At 40.6% G+C, this 19,120-nt stretch overlaps 1 protein-coding gene across 2 annotated transcripts in view; it reads left to right on the top strand.

Annotated features, from left to right (window-relative positions):
- Nucleotides 1-19,120, top strand: part of PCCA (propionyl-CoA carboxylase alpha subunit) — a 273,195-nt gene that overhangs the window by 5,828 nt on the left and 248,247 nt on the right. The window contains exons 2-4 of one of the 2 annotated variants that reach the window (XM_021416023.1): nucleotides 1,673-1,750; nucleotides 5,256-5,303; nucleotides 5,393-5,461. In XM_021416023.1, the coding sequence (XP_021271698.1) occupies nucleotides 1,673-1,750; nucleotides 5,256-5,303; nucleotides 5,393-5,461 (195 nt within the window). Of the gene's footprint in view, nucleotides 1-1,670; nucleotides 1,751-5,255; nucleotides 5,308-5,392; nucleotides 5,462-19,120 lie in introns of those variants that run through there. The other variant, XM_021416032.1, reaches the window with a different exon arrangement.

Below are 19,120 nucleotides of genomic sequence, written 5' to 3'. Positions count from 1 at the left end.
CTGCAGGCCTTTGAAGAGACTTTTCTTGAAGCAGGGTTTAGATTAAACAGCTTTAGATTAAACCTTCGTGTTTAGTGGTGCAGGTGCATATAGAAATCCCCAGCTCTATATTTCTGAAGTTGTGAATTAAAGTTGGAATTGCACATCTGACTGTGCTGAGCAATAGTGTTGATTTGGTTTTGGAAGTCACCCTACATGCATTCGATTCAGGATTGAACTTAGTTCTTTTAAGTGATTTGTGTGTGCGTAGTTGTTTAACACATCATCATATGCATGTGCATCATAACTGCTATGAGATTTGTATAAGGAAGCTACCCAATTCTGTCATGTAGAAGCAGAGATGAATGCAGTTTAATTTTTTGTCCAGTTTTTAATTGCTCAACAGCTTGACTCTTTCTGTATGAGAAGTTTGTTTAGGACTTTTTTCAAGGTGTGGCTTGAATTCTGAAATTGAATGCCAACTGTACTATTCCCTTCAGAGCCTTTCCTTCCTCTCTCTGTCTGTGGCACAAATTTTCTGTCTTCTCATGTAAGCAAAACTAACTCTGTATAAAAGGTACTTACAGGAGATGTTAGGGTCTTCACACCTTGCCCCTCAGCTAACTACAAGTATTTAGTTTAGCTCCCAATCCTTAGCAATTACTTTCTCCAGAGAATAATAACTTACAGAAGATTTCTTTGGTGTGTCCTGTATGACTATCTTTAGACGACTTGTAGTGCCACAGGCACCCCTGTTAATAGGGTCTTAGCTTAGAGGGAATCACCTGCTTGACTGTATGTATGCACTGGAGATGCAGAGAATATACTCCGAAAGAGTGTATGCCCTGTTTCTTTTGCCCCAGCTATCTTTGCTCCTCCCTCTAAAGGGAGTTAGATAACAGTAGTCACTGAAGGTGCAACTGGCATAATGGCCAACTGATAGTTGTGGTTGCAGCTGGCAGAATTCTGTTCCTGAAGGTATTTTCTCTCTTTATTGCCTGAAGCAGCTTGTACTGTTTCATCCTCAGATGAGGAAGTGCAGAATTGTAGGTAGTTTGTGGTGTATTGTCAGGGACGTGCTAGATAATGGGATCACCTGGAAATGCTCTAGGTGAGGGTGGGATGATGGGAGAAGTGTAGCTGTGGCAAAATAAAGAAATGTGAGCCTAGAGAAAATGTTTTTCTTCTTTAGACCGCTGTCATCATGGGATTGTGGTGGGGAAGACTGGGAACCAAACTTGCATTTGAAGTCTGTTCTACTTTTTATAGTGGTTCTGGCCTGGTACATTGCCTGCTGTATACCTAACAACTCCCTAGCAATGAGGGCTTCTCCCCACCCTCACTGCATTCAGACACCTGTACACATGCTCTTTGAGAAATTCTTGGTAAGTATTCCTTGAAATGAGAAGGAAATATGAGGTCATGGGTTTGTTAAAAATCAGTTATGATCTGAAGAATGACTTCTGTGTAGGGCTTACAAACTGTCCTTAGCTACTGTTTGTTGTGTGTGTGCTTGTGGGGAGGCAGGTCCTTGCCAGCTTCCATCCACGTTGTGGGGGAGTGGAAGGAGGGGCAGGGAATGATATGGAAGATTTTCCTCAAGATGTCAGTATATGAACTGTTTCTGTCTTGCTGGAATATAGTAAGTAGCAGGAGGAAAAAAAAAACGTGTAACTCCCTCTCTCTTCTGCAGTGTGAAACGCTTTGTTCAAGACGGTGCCTTAAAACATCACATAAGCTGTATTCTGCTGTGTATGATCCAAACGAAAAGGTAAGTAATATAGTGCATGTTTTCCTTCTTTGATGTTTTACTGTAACATTGGCATTTGACTTTCAAAGCTATCTTCTCCCCTGTGCTGCTTCTAACTACGGCAGTTCTCCCGGTGTAACCCCTTTACAGTCATTGAATTACTAGATGTTAATGTTTCTCCTGTACTGTATTTGCTGAGATTGGATACTGTCTCAAGTGCATAACTTAAAAGGTTGGAGAAGTGGTTATGAGCTTGGGAAAGTTATGTACTGGCCAGAACATGTTATAATTTTGACACAGCTATTCTTAATGTTGTACATGGTATAGGAGGTATAGGCAAAAAGCACTACTGTGTGTGTATATACGTATAAATATGTTCCTGTAGATATGGAAAATGCAGTACTAGTAGCATGTTAGAGGGACAGACTCTTTAACAGGGTCTGTGGTGGTAGGACAAGGGCAAATGGCTTCAAGCTTAAAAAGAGTAGGTTTAGGTTGGATATAAGGAAAAAGTCTTTTACTGTGAGGGTGGTGAGGCACTGGAACAGGCTGCCCAGTGATGTGGTGGATGCCCTGTCCCTGGAAACTCTCAAGGCAAGGCTGGATCAGGCCCTGGGCAACCTGATCTAGCGGTGGTGTCCCTGTTCATTGCAGGGAGCTGGATTAGATGAACCTTTAAAGATCCCTTCCAACTGTAAGGATTCTGTGATTCTATGATTCTATGTAGATGGTCGAACACGCTTTGTCCAAGTTGAACTTGTTACTCATGTGTGAGAGAAAACGTCAGAGCTTGGATAAAGATGGATGTGTGAGGCTTGCGGGGTGTGCTAATTCCACATCTTGGATGAGGCTGCCAGTTTGTCTGAGTTTTCTGTCAGACTTGCTGACAGACTCGTGCAGTAGCAATCTCAGTTTACATTTGCTAGCCAAGGAAAACTTTTCCTGTGGGCGGTTGTCTTGGCATAGCTGCTGAAGTAACACAGTTGGAAAAATAGTGTGGCTGGAGGTATCCTTATACTGAAGGGCATGAATGCCAGCATTTCAGCATGGACTTGCCTCTGTCTACCAGCGTAGGTGCAGTTAATCGGGAGTGAATCAGTATTAGAAAACAGAGGGAGAAATACCAGTATGTAACTAGAACTGTGGCTAACAGGAAAGTTCTCTTGAAGCAATTAACTAAATGCTTCCTGTATTCTCAAAGTCTTTACTTAATGTTCTATTCCTTTTCGGTAGGCATAATTATGTTGAGACAATGTAATCAGTTCCTTGGTTTCTCTTAACTAGAAGCTGCATCACTCTAGACAGTGGCTTCCACAGGTAGCTCAAGGTCTTTTCTGCCTTCTCCCTTCGGTGTCACTGTTTTTGTAATGATTGGAATTCTAGTATCAGACTTTTGCATACTAATTAGTGGAAATTACATCAAATAGCATGATGCATTTATTTTTTTAAGGCAGCATGTGAATTAATTTTTTTTTTACTTGCTGGACTGGGATCTTGTTTTCAACAACAGAAATGAGTGCAGTTTCTCCCTGTTAGTATCTGTATTGCAGAATTGGAAAATTAAATGACAAATATTCATAACGTCCTAATACTGAAAGTCTTGTTTTGCTATGTGAGCGTACTTGGTTAGTAGAATAACCGTTACTCCAAAAAGGTGTTCAGGATGGATGGGGCTCTGAGCAGCCTGATCTAGCTGTGGATGTCCCTGTTCATTGCAGGGGAATTGGACTAGATGACCTTTAAAGGTCCCTTCCAACTCTGACAACTGTGTGATAAATGAAGTATTTGAATGGTTATACTCCTCACTACTAAGTATTTTGCAATTTTTCTTTTTTAAATTTCCCTTCAAGTCTATGCCTAAAGAGCTTGGGGTTCATAGAATGCTGAAATTTAAGTTCAGGAACAGTTTGCGTTCTTGCAATGTTTGTACCTCTAATGATTGACCTAGCTTAAGAATGTTTATGATCCACCTGCTGCTTAGGGTGGAAATGTGCCCAAGTGCTTAGCAGAGGTGTGTGTTCCTCGGCAGGTCTGGCTGAGTTTGCCATATAAGCTTGCTGCAGTTCTTATCTTAATCTTTGTATGCTGTTACCACGTGGTAACATTCTTAAACTGATTACGTGATGCCAGCTCAGCTCTGACTTTGAAGAAATAAATTTGGTCAAGTGCACCTTGTGTACATCTGTTACACTCTAGTCTGGTGATAGAAATTCCTATGGTGATTTTACAGTTCCTTTCTCCTCTCTACCTACCCCTTCCACAAACCTGATGACTGTAGGGATAACAAAACAGTTTCACTGCTGAAGTGACAATGCTCCCTTGTCCCCCAGATGATATGAAAAGCAGCTGTTTTATGTAGGGGAGGGAGAATCGCTATTGGATGTCTCAGGGTATAGTTAGATAAACCTAATCTGGAGTAACTGTGGGCTGCCTGTGAAGGAAAGGATCCTGCTGGCTCCCTGTCCTGTTTGTGATTTGGAACACAGGAGGCAGAGCAGGGCTGTTTGATTCGTGTGCTGAACTGATGCACCCTGAAGCTGCCACATCTGATGTAGGAAAAGCAGTGGGGTGAGTGTGCAGAGCAGGACTGTCCCTTTTGGTGACGGTCTGTGTTTGATACCGAACCTCCTTAGTTGGAAGTGAACCTGTATAGGAGCAATGTCAGTAGTGCTTACAGCCAAGATTGAGGTTTCTATGTGGAGCTCCTCCCCAGTTTCTCAATGGAAAATTTTTGTTTAGGATATAAGACTGATTGTCTTCTGACAGCTTGTTATCCTCTTCTTCAATGCTCTTATCATGCCTCTAAGATGTATTTACAGCATCAAGTGCAGTGGAGTGTGAAAGGTGACAGCGAATTTCACGTGCCTACTAAAGTGTGACTTGCTGTTTTGTTGCGTGTTGGTTACTACTTCATGACGCTGTTACACACTCAGTATGATGGCGGTACAGGAGTTTGCCAGGCTCCTCACATGACTTGGCCATAATGGGGATCAAGGCCTGTACCAACTCAGCAAGAGCTGGGAAGGATCACGTGGAGGTCCTTATGTGTTTAATTGGGGCTTGGGGGGGGGGGGAGGCAGATACCTGGGAAGCTTACCTCCTTTGACTATCTCGTGTGTATTCAATATATGCAACTTAGACGCTTCTAGGAGTTAAGGCTGTTTGGCAGTGCCTGTGAATGTCTCTTCCCTGGACCTGTTTGTCTCCTATAGCTTTTGTAGTTTTCTAATTTCTGCACTATGTGTGGTAAGGAAATCCAGGGAATGTTGATGTGAATAGTCAATGCCTTTTTATCTGTTCTGAACCTGTGTATGTACTGGTATACCTAGTATAGCATACAGCTTGTGCTATATTATTACTGTTCAATCAGCAGAACCCTTTTAAACTAAATGAACTCCAAGTTGCAAGCTTCTGAGTAAACCAGTGTTTTATTGGAAGTGGAGGAGAAAGGAATGTGTGTTTCTGAAGGGAGGAAAACTTGTGGTGTGTTCATCTCTCAAGGTCCTTTTCGTTCTTTTCCCTGCAGACTTTTGAAAAGCTCCTTATTGCCAACAGAGGAGAGATTGCATGCCGAGTAAGTATGTAATCTTAAGTTTTTTTTGTAGTTTATTCTCAAGCTATTTCTATTTTGAATATTGATAATTTTCATTTCTTATATGGTAGGTCATCAAAACATGCAAGAAGATGGGGATTAAAACGGTTGCCATACACAGCGATGTTGATGCCAATGCTGTAAGTATTGCTTGAATGCAAATGATAGACAGGGTTCAAGAAGACTTGCAACTATTATGCAGACTTGTTGCTTATCATGGTAGGCATGTTTGCAGTTTTGAAGCATCTTTGCGTATACCCTTTTATTCCATGTGCTTAAAAGGAGGGGAGATACTATGGCAGGAGATGGATTGGGCAAGTATTTCACATTGTTTTGTGTGAGATCTCTGGTGTTTTGCTCATTATAGATGTTGTCTTGCTCTTTTGTTCTCTCCCTGAATTAAGCCATACAGTAACACCTGGTAGGTAGTATATTCATACTTGCATACTCTTGTTGACTGTAGAGGAGATCTTATTACTCTTTGCCTGCAGGAACTGCAACAGGAAAAAGGACTAGAGGTTTTGAATTGTTTATTGGAATTGGGAGCTGAAAACCTATGTTATGATTTAATGGGAGAGGTGCCTAGGCAAGATGAAAGGAAAAAATGTGTATTTTATGCATGGCAGGACTTGGGTTCCTCAGCACTTGAAAAACTGAGCCATGAGTCATGGACTTTATGAAAGTTTAGTCAGGAGAGTTTTGGTGTTTTCAGAGTGAGAGATGAGAACTGTTGAGAATTTTGGACTTTGACACAGCTGTTGTCCTTTTGCTTGGTTCAAATAAATAGGCTACAGGTATAATAATGGGCTGAAACTAGATTATTCTCAGGTGAGTCAAATGCTCCAGTACTGAATTTCTGTGCCAAGCAATTTTTTTTAGGTGCGTGAGAATAATAATGCTTGGTCTGGATTTTAACTGGTAGCCACAACTAGGAGCATATAGTAGCTTGTGGATTGAGAAATGATTTCTTAATAGATGAGTGTCAGGCATTTTAAATACTAATTCTTCTGGAAGCCAAGGATTAAGTGGAAATAAAGACAAACTACTCATACAATCTACAATCCTTCTAGTAAAAGAGAAGCATGCTGATGGGTACTTGTATTCCATCTTACGTCTATGGTATCTGCTGTTAGGATAAATGGATCTGCTGTTTAGCAGCACTGCATAGACTTGTTCGTTGGCATGAATTCTGAAAATAGTCTAAAAACTTGTTTAAAAAAGAGAATATGTTCTTTCATCAGTTGGTAACAAACTTGAAAAATGAACTGGTCTTTACAGAGTGTCTGGGTGGCTTTATATTTATTGTATGGGCACTGCTATGAACAGGAGAATATGGAAAATTTGGAAGTAATATGGAAAGACTGAGATTGAAGATTATAATGAGGGAATGACAGGAAGAAGTACAGCTCATGACCTTACAAAAGAGAATACCAGTGATGTGTTACAAAGAGAACTGAAAATATAATAGTGATTCAGCTTCGATCTACTGTACCATCTTAGCTTTAAAATATGTATGGGGTCTTTAATTCATAGTATTTCGTAAGAGAAAGTAAATTCAAGCTGGTGTCTCAGAAATGCAGTAATGTATTCAGAACAGTTCATGAAGATAACATGTGGAATGAAATGCTGACACTTGGAGTTTATAGACAAAGATCACCCTTATAGAATTGCTAGAGTGTTAGATGCTTTGGATCCTTACTTAGGCCAACAAATCAACCTATGCAACTTATGGATTAGCTGAGCGCATTGAAGAAGTCGTCAGTATTTAAAGAAAGTGAGAGAGGTTGTTTAAAACACTGTTTTGACTGATTAAAACATGGCAGTTATACAGATGTTGTTTACATAAGTGGCTTTTTAGTCTAATTGTATGACCTGCTCCAAATCTAATGCCTCCTATTTTATTTTGTTGGCCCACAATGTCGGAGGTGGATGTTGGTTGCATGACAGTAGAAACTGAGCCTTCCCACCAATATTCCATTATGTTTTGTTGCTGTGTGACAGATGGCAGCAGAGGGGCAGTCTAACAAAATGGTGTCTGACCCAGAAGTGCACATGAAGCAAAGGTGTGTCATTGAATTCCTCCATGTGGAAGAAGTGGCACCCTCTGACATTCATTGATGCTTGCTGAATGGTTATGGAGACCAAGCAGTGGATGTGAGCACTGTGAGGTGGTGGGTGGTGCATTTCAACACTGGTGACAGTGACAGTGGATCACCTCTGCTGGTGCAGATCATTGAGTGTGGCAGCAAGCTCTTGTTCATCGCTAGCAAAAATGCATGTTCAGTGTTGAAAAATATTGTTTTGTAGCTGTGAATTTACTCTATCAAATAGTGTTATTGTGCTCTTTGTATCTGTTGTAGTTTCCATGGAATTAAATAGGAGGTGTTACTTTTGGAGCAACCTGTGTGTTATATCTACCATATCTCTTTTAATCACTTCTTTGGATGCATACACTGTGGGAATAGCTTAATGTAATCCACCTTGATGACTAGGATGTCTCCAGTTGTTTGTTGTTGTGAATGACCTGGCCATTGCAGCAATGTATGTGGTAGCCAGTTTGGATAGATGAGGTCAGAGGCTTGACCATGTTGCTTATCATAAAGTAGTGACAAACATGGCTTGACTTGCATTGTTTATTTCTGTTCAGGTTGCGTCGACAGCTCCCTACTTGGTTATACCAGTGGTAGCAAGATGTCAAGCACTGAAATCAGATTTGGGAGCTAATACAGCCTGCCGAATGAATTTATAGGGTGTGTTTGCTTACTGGTGGGATTCTGTAAAAGAGTTGTGAATCTCCTTTTGCTTTTTTTTTTTTGCTTGACAGAATTAATCCAGGCTTCTCTCACTCTTCCAAGACTTGTGTTGCAAAGGCAAGGAATGTCATAGGCAGTTGCCTTGATGATGATAGTCACTGAAACAAAGGCAGGAATAAATGTAAACGTTCAACTAGCAGCACATCCTAAAGCTAGTTGTCTTTACTAAGCATAGTGGGACCTGACTTCAAGCGATGAGTATGCAGGGACTGTCTACAGAAATAACTTTTAATAAAGTGTTTAAAAACATAGTGATTTGAAGTAGGTAAACTTTCTGTTTGGAATATAGAGCAACTTCTGAGATGATGTTAAAACCTCTTATTACCTTACCTGTGTAGCTACTTACTAAAACGTGGGTAGTCTGATATTCTTGGTACCAATTCTCTTGTACAAGTAACTTTAGAAGGAAGGCAAGCTAGTCAGTCTTTCACATCTCTCTGGCTTTCCTTTCTGTCATTCTGGTTAAAAACAACTGAAATTGAAGTAGGGCAGCTTTACTGTGCCCATCTAAGGAAAAAAAAAAAACAAAAACAACAAAAACCAAAAACCCACAAAGCATCTAGCAATTCAAGCTCTTCAGTAACAGCTTCTAGTTTATTCCCTATCCAGTGTCATATGCTTAAATGATTCTAGCAGGCACTTTCATTGGTGTTTGTGTAGAAATGATATACTTAGTCGTAAAAGTGTTGATTTTTTTTTTTAATGAGGATAATTTGCTAGTGAGCTTTTACTCTGAAAGTTTCACTCTGAAAGGCTTTTTGGCATTCTTCCATTTAATATGCAGTTAAAAAAAAATGTTTTAACGTAGAAACTGTCAGAAATCTTTACAGAGTTCAGTGTTAAGGAGGTGGTGGGAATAGTTGAAATACATACATACTTCCAGTGAAACTACTTTTGTTACTCTCCAGACTTGGTTGCTATAGAACAATAGCAAAAGTTTTGTGTGCTGTTAAAGCGGTATTCATTTTGACATCAGTAATTTATATATTAACAAAATGTAACTAGGCTAGGACAGTACATGAGAATTTGGATTGCAAGAAGTTAAAGCTGTGGCAACTTATGAGCAGGATGCAGCAGAAGGGACTGTTCTAAACTGGGAACATGGCAAAAATTGAACAGCCTGCTGAGAGTCAGATAATGCTTATTTGAAGAAGGGAAATGTAAGGAATAAAATACTATCTGGTGCACTTAATTTAAAAAAAAAAGAGCCAAATATCTGAAGGATTTCTATAGGTTAAACACAAGAATTGTTAAGGTGATAAGAAGGCAACACTAACAAAGCTTAAAAGAAAATAAGTGACTTCAGGGATTTGTGAGTCATTGTGCATTAATGTGAAGTTGTAGGTAGCTGGAAATGGTATTAAATGGGATTGGATTACATTTAAATTGCCTAGGGGATGTGGATGGGCAGAAAGATAATTTTTGGTGTTACTTATGCTGTAGAAAAGAAGCTGCTGCTTTAACAACTGTCCTCAGATAAAATCAGCATGGTGTAGGGGAGAGCAGTCTGACAAAATGACTACTGTGAACCCTTAGAGAACAAAGTTGCCCATGAGGTGCCGTGTATGTTCAGGAAAGTAGGTCTCAATTTATACTTTTTGAGGTCCTGGTTAATACTTATTTTATGCTGTTTTGGGGAAGTGTGAGAAAGAAGTTGATGTAAACTGTGCAAGTTTTCTTCAGAGTTCAAATTGGGAAGCACTAATTCTTTATACTTGGATAGGTAAGGACCGATAGTGTTTGGACATTTTAATTTAATGCAAACATCTGGGATTATTTTTGGGGTGAGAAAACAAGCAAAGAATTTTCAGTGAAAAAAGAGTAATCGTATGTACTTTTTTCCCCCTGAACTGATTGGAATAGAGGGTTAAGATGAAAGAGCCTCCTCAACCATAAATGTAACACTGATGGTGCAAACATTGTCGAGGAAAGCTAGAGAACTATTGTAGTGCCTAATGTAATCAGCTAAAAGTATGATAAATGAAGAACAGGCTTTCGCTAATTGGATCTGAACAAAAGAAGGTATAGCATAAAGCAGTGAATGAGATATAATTTTATTTGGCATTTTTTAACACAGCAGGGATTCTATAGCCATATGAAGCAATGAACTATAAATGACTGAAAAAATCCCATGGGAAAGAAGTGTAAACTACTAAAATTTCATGGAGTACTGGACATCTAGTTTTGCCTCTTTAATGCAATTTTTCTATCAATCGCTTCAGGTGTTAGCATATTAAAAGACTGTAAGCATAAACATTTAGAAATGTCTAACTTTTGAAAAATACCTTATTCTGCTGGATAGGATACAGGCACAAATGATGCAAATACTTCTATTGATGTAAAATTAATTGCACGGTAATCATCTGTTCTCAGGAAATCTTGGTCTTTGAAGGAAAACGAAAACAATCAAAGGGTGTATAAACTGGAGGTTGATAATGCAACTTTATCTTTTTCTAAGCTTAAAGTCTGCAGCAGTATTTCAGAAGGAGGTAGAGGAGAAGAAGCTTCTTTAGGGGAAATGTGAAGCTGATTAAGTTTGTAAGCTGCTATAGCAAGTCTGTATTGAGAAGAATGAATTTGGGTGAACAAGCTGAGCTTTTGACTTAAACAATAAAAACATAACTTTGAAGATTTTTTCCTACAGCTTAATAGAATGTTGTCGGTTCTTTGTTCTCAAGAAATGTAGTTGGCAAAAATAAATATAATAGGAGGATGCAGCTTGTATTAATCTAAAAAAAAACCCCACCATAATGATACTGAAAAACAGAAGTTTATCTAAAACTGAGAAATCTTCTTTGCTTGTAGCTAAATGACATACAGAGGTTTTACAGTTTAGATGAACACTCACTTTTTTTGTTGCTTACTTCTGTAAATATGCAAAACTTTAACCTGTCATCTGCTACAAAAATCGTGATTCAAGCATTTTAGAATCATAGAATCACAGGATGGCTTGGGTAGGAGGGGACCTTAAAGATCATCTAGTTACTACCCCCTGCTGTGGGGGGTGTTGACAGCTCGTTGCCTCCCAGTGGCACTTTGTGCTCAGATAACCTGAGGAGAGATCTAGTTCAAATATCTGGAAAATAAAATGCTAATATTTTAATGTCTTGTTTAAGTATGTTTCCCAGACTGATGTCCAAAGTGTATAGAGGGGACTCTTTGCCCCCAAGTACTGTATCTGGAGCAATCAGTTCTTAGTGAGTGGTGGTGTTTCCACCATAGGAGTGTGCCAAGACATGCAAAGGGAACGTTAGTGTCAGGTTTGTAGTTGGTGTTCTGCTCATCCTTCAGTACTTGTCTTGCATTACAGGTAGAACCATACGTAACAGAGTCAATAGTCTTTTGTTTCAAAGATAAGACAGCATGTTGCTTGTTTCTCTACAAGACATGGTGGAGGTGATGCCAATTACTCTGTCCCCTTGCCTTACTGAGTGAACTAACCAATGCTTGTGTAAGGCAAGATATGTTGGTGGAGATTTTCCTGTAAATACTGATACCTCTGTGGAAGGAGCGTGCTGTTGTTCAAAACTGTGTCTTGCCTGCCAAGCACAGACTGCTTTTCCTTTTAAAACTGTGCCATAACTTCTAAGCTGAGTGAATGGGTGGAGGATACTGCTGATGAGGAAATACTCCTTTTTGTTGGCTTTTAGGAGAAATTCAAGCTCTTGAAATTTTAGAAGTTAGCGGGGCTCATCAGAGCTTTAAGGTCATGAAGTTTCAGGCTGTTCTCCAAAGACTGACTATGCATTCTAGTCAGTGATAGGATGACGTGAAATGTGTATGACCTTTGGAATAAGGACAAACGCTCAAATTCCTTTTGTGTCGTTTGATGACTAAGATGAAGTATTACTTGTGTTGGATTTTGGATGAAGGTGCTACGTTGGGCAGGAGAAGGCTGTAGAGCAGAAAGCTTTAAGCATTATGCTGCACACCTTTTGGGGATACTCTTTGGAGGTGGGAAGTGTGTTTTGGAAGGAGGGAGATAAACCAAAATCAACTGGCCTTTGTGAAGGGGGTTATCTAATTACAAAGCTGATTTATTGGAAGGATCAGTGTGCAGATTAAAATTGCTTTCTTAGCATGAAGATCATTTGGAGGAAATGGTTGTCCTTAAGATGGGAAGATGCAGGAGTTTGGTCACGAGCTGGCTGTGATTTAAATGTCCAGGTGTTTACCACTGTGGAGACTGAATCTGTGGTTCTCTGGGTGCTGATATCTGCCTAGAGTGAAGTGATTAAAGCTGGAGACGTAGTGTTCTTGTTGTCTGCATCTTAGCTGTTACGGATTAGGTCTAGTTTGGTACTGTGGGCTTGGTGCCCATTAGTGGTGGTGTGATGTGTTTGCTGGACTGCATCTTTTGGTTGAGTTTGGCCTGGAAGATAAACAGTTTATGTGCCTTGGGACACCTGTGTGGTGGAGAAGAACGTGTTGCATTAATCTCATAGCTATCCTCACACTTGAGATTTGTACTTAAATGCTAATGTACGCTTGCCTGAAGCTGCTGTAGTTGCTAGCTTGCATGGTTTTGCCTTTCTGGGCATTTTTCTGACCTTGGGCTGAGCTGCTTCAGAGCTTTGAATGTACCAGACACCTTATTTGTCAAGTTAATGTTTTAGTATGCTAAAATATTTCAGTAGAATGTCTGATAGATGCTGGAGCCTTTTATGGAAGGAAAATGAGTCTGGAGTAGGTCAGCCATCAGTTAAACTGACTTTTGCTGCCATGCTGGCTGCAGGACTCTGACCTGTTTGGAGAGATGTATGGGCACCTCGGTGCTCAACCCTAGAGTCTTGGAAAACAGGCTGAGCAGGGCTGAAGTCACTAGATTCCTCAGCTCTGGGAATGTATGGCTTTTTTTTGTTGGAGAATGAAGAGAATGCAAGCAGCTCCTTTCTTTATAACCAGCATGGCTTGATAACACTGCTTGAAATACTGACACTGGCAGCTCTGGATCAATGGCTCCTGCTGCCATAATGCTGGCTCAGACCTCTTACCAATTACAGTGAACTGCTGTCCAAAAGTCTATTGGCGTGTACCTGTTCTTGTCCATTTTGCTTGTGCTGATGCTTGGTTCTTTCCAGAGATTGTGGTGGCAAGTACTGTGTTTTTGTATTGTTTTTTAAATTTTTTTAATGCAGATAAACAGTGTCAACATGACCAAAATAGTTATACTGCGTTCCTCTCTGAGAGAGGTCAGTGGAGAGGTACATGATATTCTGCTGCATCACCCCTTCGAGATGAGAAGAAAAGGTCCTTGGAGCTCCCCTCCTTTTGAGGCTCTTTGAGTGTCCTATCTCTATCCTGTCTTCTTCCTTCACCTAGGTCTTCAGCAGCAGCTTTGTCATTGTGCTGATTCACTTCTGCTTCTGTGGTTATATTGTCCTAGCTGTGCTATTTGCAATCAGCTGCAGTTGTGTGCATTCATGTATGATCTCTTTTCAAGTGCTATACATGAGCAATGCTGTTTAGTAATGTTATTTCTTATCTGTGTGGGTGTAATAACTGGTTAGTAGGCCTTAGGCTGAATTTCCCTTTACTACCAGGGCTCACAGGCAGAGATGAACCTAAGGCAGTATTTTTATGAATAGCTTTTACAGCTGGTATAAAACTACACTGTGTACAATGAGTAGTTCTGTGTCTTTCCCGTTCTTACCTTTCCATCTCCTGTGTACCTGACATTTCTGTTGGCACCGGAGTATGTGCAGTCTTTCGGTAAATGGATCCAGGCTGCTTATCTGTCCCAAAAAAGTGCAAAGAAAAGAAATGTGGATCAGTAAACTGATGTGACTCACTGCACGGCTTCATGAGTGCTACGGTTAATGCTATCAGGACATGTGGTTGGGACCAGCAGCAGGGAGACTACCTGCTCTTACTATACTTTTGAGTGGCATTATGGATTTAGTGTCTTAAGGTAGTGTGAGCCTATATCCTTGATACCCATTTCCTTCCCTGCTGCTTTTTCCCAGCACTGACATATGTGGTGGGACTGTGTGAAGAACTGGATTAGGAAGTGGAACAGTCTTCAGAGGTCCTTGTGTGAATATATACATCGCTGTTTAATTGGTATTGTGGTTTTAGGCTATACTTTCTTCCTCATTTTTTTTAAAAAGCATCTTTCTTTCATTTGTTTGCTTGCAGTAAGACAGCACTATAACTTAAAAGTAGGAGTTTGAGGTGCTCTTTTTTTACCTATTATTACCTCTAAATTCTGAGTAGTAACTACAATCCTTTGATATGTTTCAAACGCATATGGTGATGGTAGTTGTTTAAAAGAAACTTTATCTTTTTATCTTGCCTAGTATTGAGGGAAGTTGGAGGAGGAATAGAGTAATCATCTAGAAGTCCTATCTGCAATAGGAAGTTGTTACTGGGAAATTATTGTGGCAGTATGTCAAATTCAGTTTCTTAGAATAAGTGAACTCAGAATCTATAAAATCCACTTTAAATGACTTTATGAAAAGCTTTTCATTATTTTTGTGATTGCTTTATAAGTATTTTTTTCCTAGAGACAGGATGTTTTAGATAACTCAATAGCAACTGCCCCCGTGTGAAAGATATGTATCTGTTTTCCTTGAGTTAGCATGCATGCATACATATGAATGTTTTCCTACCAGTTGGACTGATCATGCCTCACAGTTATAATTGTCCATAAATTGGAATTTTTTATTAGAGGACCCTGATTAAAACTCAAGTTTCTGTCATGTTTACAGGAAGCGCATTTGAGAATGCATGAATAAGTACAGTGGAAAAATTTGATTTACATAGTACTGTCTCAAAACTTTGGTTTCTTGCCTGACCCTTAAGTGTCAAGTGATATGAAACTTCTATTCTCTAATGAAATTTTTTCATATCTTGGCTCACTTGAGTAGTGAAAGCCAGGTAATCATAGTATTTAGGTTGGTACTTGTCTCTTAGTGTCTGGCTAAAACTGTATCTTTTAGAATCATAGAATCATAGAATGAGCTAGGTTGGAAAAGACCTACAAGATCACCTAGTCCAACCATCCACCTACCACCACCAACCCCACTAAACCATGTCTCCCAACGCTATACCTAAACGTTTCTTGAACACCTCCAGGGACGGTGACTCAACCACCTCCCTGGGCAGCCCGTTCCAGCGCCTGACCACTCTTTCAGAAAAGTAGTATTTCCTAATGTCCAGCCTAAATCTCCCCTGGCGCAACTTGAAGCCATTCCCCCTCCCCCCCTGATTTTAGGTCAGTGTAGTCATCCTTGAAGCTTGATTTTTGGATCTTCATTGGAAACAGATAAAGCAATGCTTCTAAACGATAGTATGAATAATAGGTGTTTGAAATTGCTTTTGAAAAGGTGTTTTCTAGAACAGCTTGCAGCTGTTTTTTTTGTTTTAAATCAAAACCACAAATACATATGAAAATACAAAACCAAAATCACTCATTCCTGTACCTTTTTCCAGTTTGTCTCCATCTTGCTGTACTAATCAGACCTTACAAATGTATTCTGAGTTCATAAGTGTGAATTTGATATGTAGCATTGCATTAATTCTTGTGGCCTCTTTGTAGCAAGTGTTTAGTATTGGCTCATCTGCTGAACAGTAATGTATAGACCTTGTAAGGTGGGACATTGGCAGTTGTTAAAGTGAAACTTTTTGTAATGTGGGCACTTAGCACACTTTCATCACCGTATGCTTGTGACAGCATGTCATCTCCCTTGTTGCTTTGCGTAGAAACCGAACATCAGTTACCAGGAAGCATGTCTCTAAGACGGACCTGTGTTAATTTTGTTCTCACCCATTTTATTCTGTACGTAGCTTCCTAAAGTGTTGATTGAGAAGCAACTACAGATTGAGTGTGGTGCTGACGGTACCTGTTGGGAGCAGTGGATGATAATGCTTTGAAAGGAGGAGTGGGAAGGGAAGAGGACACAGTTCTTCGCATCCTTTCTTCCACAAGAAAGTCCGAGTTGCCTGAATGAAGTTCATATGTGCTCTTCCTTTATGATATTCAAGGACTATTTTTTTCTTCCAAGTAATATAAAAGTCCTTGTCTCTAGGTATGCTTATCCTAGAAAATCTGTTATGAAATCATTAATTTATTTTGTATCCCTTTCCCATTGCATTTTCTTTGTAATACTAGATTACAGTCAGGGGGGCATGGCTTTTTAAGTGCATTGGTGCACTTAAATTGCAGCGATTGGTGCAATGAACACACATCGAGGTCAAGTCCCACAATAATACAACTGTTTGAAAATGGCTCCCTGCAGGAGAGGAATGTGAATGGAAGCTGAGGCAACTGTGTCGAATTGCATGCAGATAAGATCCCTCTGAGCATTGTGGGATATTGGCATGTGACTAGTGATTGCAGTTATTTTGTGGTTGTGCATTAAGAACAGGTGTGACTAGGTAATTGTCTGGACAGTGTTGAATGGCACTTCTTTTGACAGACTTTTCTTAGTATGTTACAACCGCTTGCTTAAGGATCAGGTGACTTGCCTAACCATGGATATTGCGATGCTTCCCTACTTACTTTGGCAGGGGTTGCTGTCTCCTGAGAATTAAAAGAAAGGTAAGGGGAAGTGGTCTCAAACAGTGTATTACTTTTCCAGTTCCTAGGTATTAGGACTACTCATTTCTAGTGTTTTGTAATGTTGTGTCGTAGAGGTTTTGAAGGATGCTGTTAAATGACATTTATTAAGATCTGTTCATATCTAATGTGGCCAACAAATGAAAATCTGTATGCCTCAGTACTGATTTAAATAAAATGTTCAATTATTTAGCAGTGTACACATCTCAGACTATCATTTCTTTCAGGAGTTTCCTCCACTGATTTAAAATGCTAGTGTAACTTGAACAGGTAATTTGAAAGGTAACTTGAATAATGCTTTCCTTCACAGACTTCTAGAGAATAGAACCTCTGTTCTCTTAGGGGATTTTTGTTTTGTCTTATTTCTCAATAATATGGATATGTAAACGTTTGTTCGTAACTCTGATCCTGTTTCCCTCTGTGCTTTTGACACTGTCTCCCATAACATCTTTGTAAGTAAGCTCACGAAGTGTGTGGTGAATGAGTGGACAGTGAACTGGATTGAGGACTGGCTGTCTCACAGAGCTTAGAGCATTGTGATTGGTGGCGCAGGCTCTAGTTGCAGGTCTGCAGCTAGTGGTGTTCCCCAGGGGTTGGTGCTGGGTCTGATCTTCATCAGCGACTTGGATGAAGTGATGGAATGTACCTTCAGCAAGTTTGCTGATGATAGGAAGCAGGGAAGAGTGACTGACATGCCAGAAGACTGTGCTGCCATTCAGTGAGACCTGAACAGGCTGGTGAGCTGGGTGAAGAGGATTCTGAAAAGGTTCAGCAAGGGCAAGTGTAGAGTCCTACATCTGGGGAGGAATAACTGCATGCATCACTACAGGTTAGGGGCTGACTTGCTGGAGACGAGCTCTGTGGAGAAGAACTTAGGTGTTTTGGTGGGCAACGGGGTGACCAAGAGCCAGCAGTGTGCCCCTGTGGCCAAGAAGGCCAGTGGTATCCTGAGGTGCATTAAAGAGCATGGTCAGCAGGTCAAGGGAGGTGATCCTCCCCCTCTGCTCTGCCTGGGTGAGGCCACATCTGGAGTACTGTGTCCAGTTCTGGGCTCCCCAGTTCAAAAAAGGCAGGGAACTTCTGGAGAGAGCCCAGTGGAGGGCCACAGATATGGTGAGGGGCCTGGAGCATCTCCCTTATGAGGAAAGGATGAGAGATCTGGGACTGCTCATTCTGGAGAGGAGAAGACTGAGAGGGGATCTTATCAATGCTTATAAATATCTAATGGATGGGAATCCAGTGGATGGGGCCAGGCTCAGCAACAGGACAAGGGGCAATGGACACAAACTGGAACACAGGAAGTTCCATCTGAACATGAGAAACAACTTCTATACTTTGAGAGTGACAGAGCACTGGAACAGACTGCCCAGAGAGGTTGTGGAGTCTCCTTCTCTGGAGATGGTCAAAACCCACCTGGATGCTTTCCTGTGTAGCAGGACGGTTGGACTAGATTATCTCCAGAGGTCCCTTCCAACCAAAGGGGAAGAACCTTCCAGGTTCTTCGATTCTGTATCCTTGGTGAAGAGTCTAGTTTGAATACGAGAGAGTTTTCCTAAGCTGTAGCCAGACCTTGGTAGGGGCCTTGCATCAAACTGAGATTGTGTGCACTTAGCAAGAAATCAGAGTTGCTTAAAACTCGTGTGGTACAATTTCTTTCAAACAAAATTTCAAATTGATGCTTGTCCATTTGTATGTATTACCAACACTGCATTCCCAAAGTATACTTCGGAAGAAATGCCAGTTACGTATTATGGACTAGTTATGATATTCCCTGCAGAAGTTGTCCCATGGCCTTATTGCTTTCTTACTAAGCTCTGTTGTATTAAGCTCTGCCACAAACCTGATTTAAAAAAAAAAGGGATAAAAAAACTTCAAGAAACTGAAGGCAGCCTTGTTACTGTGGACTCTAGTATTACTGCGGGGTTTTTAGCTATCCTAGTATTTGCTGGAAACACAGAGTGAAATGGATTCAGGACTCTCTGGAAGTCTACTTCTCCCAGGATAAGTAAGACAAATAGTAGAACTACGAGCCTGGACTTCAGGTGAGTTGACTTTGGCATGTACAATGATCTGCTTGGCATGATCCCATGGGAGTCTGCTTTGAGGTCGAAGTGGAAGAGCCGACTGATACTCAAGAATAGCCTTCTCCAAACTCAGGAGCTGTCTGTTCTGATGTAGAGAAGACAAAGAAGGTGGCAGGGGCCTGCCAGAAGCCTGGCAGGGCTGTTTGGGAAACACAGCTTAAGTTCAAATGCAGAAGGAATGTGTACAGTAGGTGAAGGCAAGAGAAGCAGTTTGTTAGTGTGCAGAAAGCCAGAGTTCTGCTGCTGTTGTCTGTGTCTTACTGTATCTATACTGAAGGGTGTGAAGGGGCAACAAGTTTCTGTGTGTTGGCAGTGAACGGAAGGAAGAGGAAAATGTGGTGT

This window comes from Numida meleagris, chromosome 1 (assembly GCF_002078875.1).
Source record: "Numida meleagris isolate 19003 breed g44 Domestic line chromosome 1, NumMel1.0, whole genome shotgun sequence".
Classification (NCBI taxonomy): domain Eukaryota; kingdom Metazoa; phylum Chordata; class Aves; order Galliformes; family Numididae; genus Numida; species Numida meleagris.
Note: the sequence above shows the minus strand (reverse complement) of the source record. Positions and strands in the feature narration are given on the sequence as shown.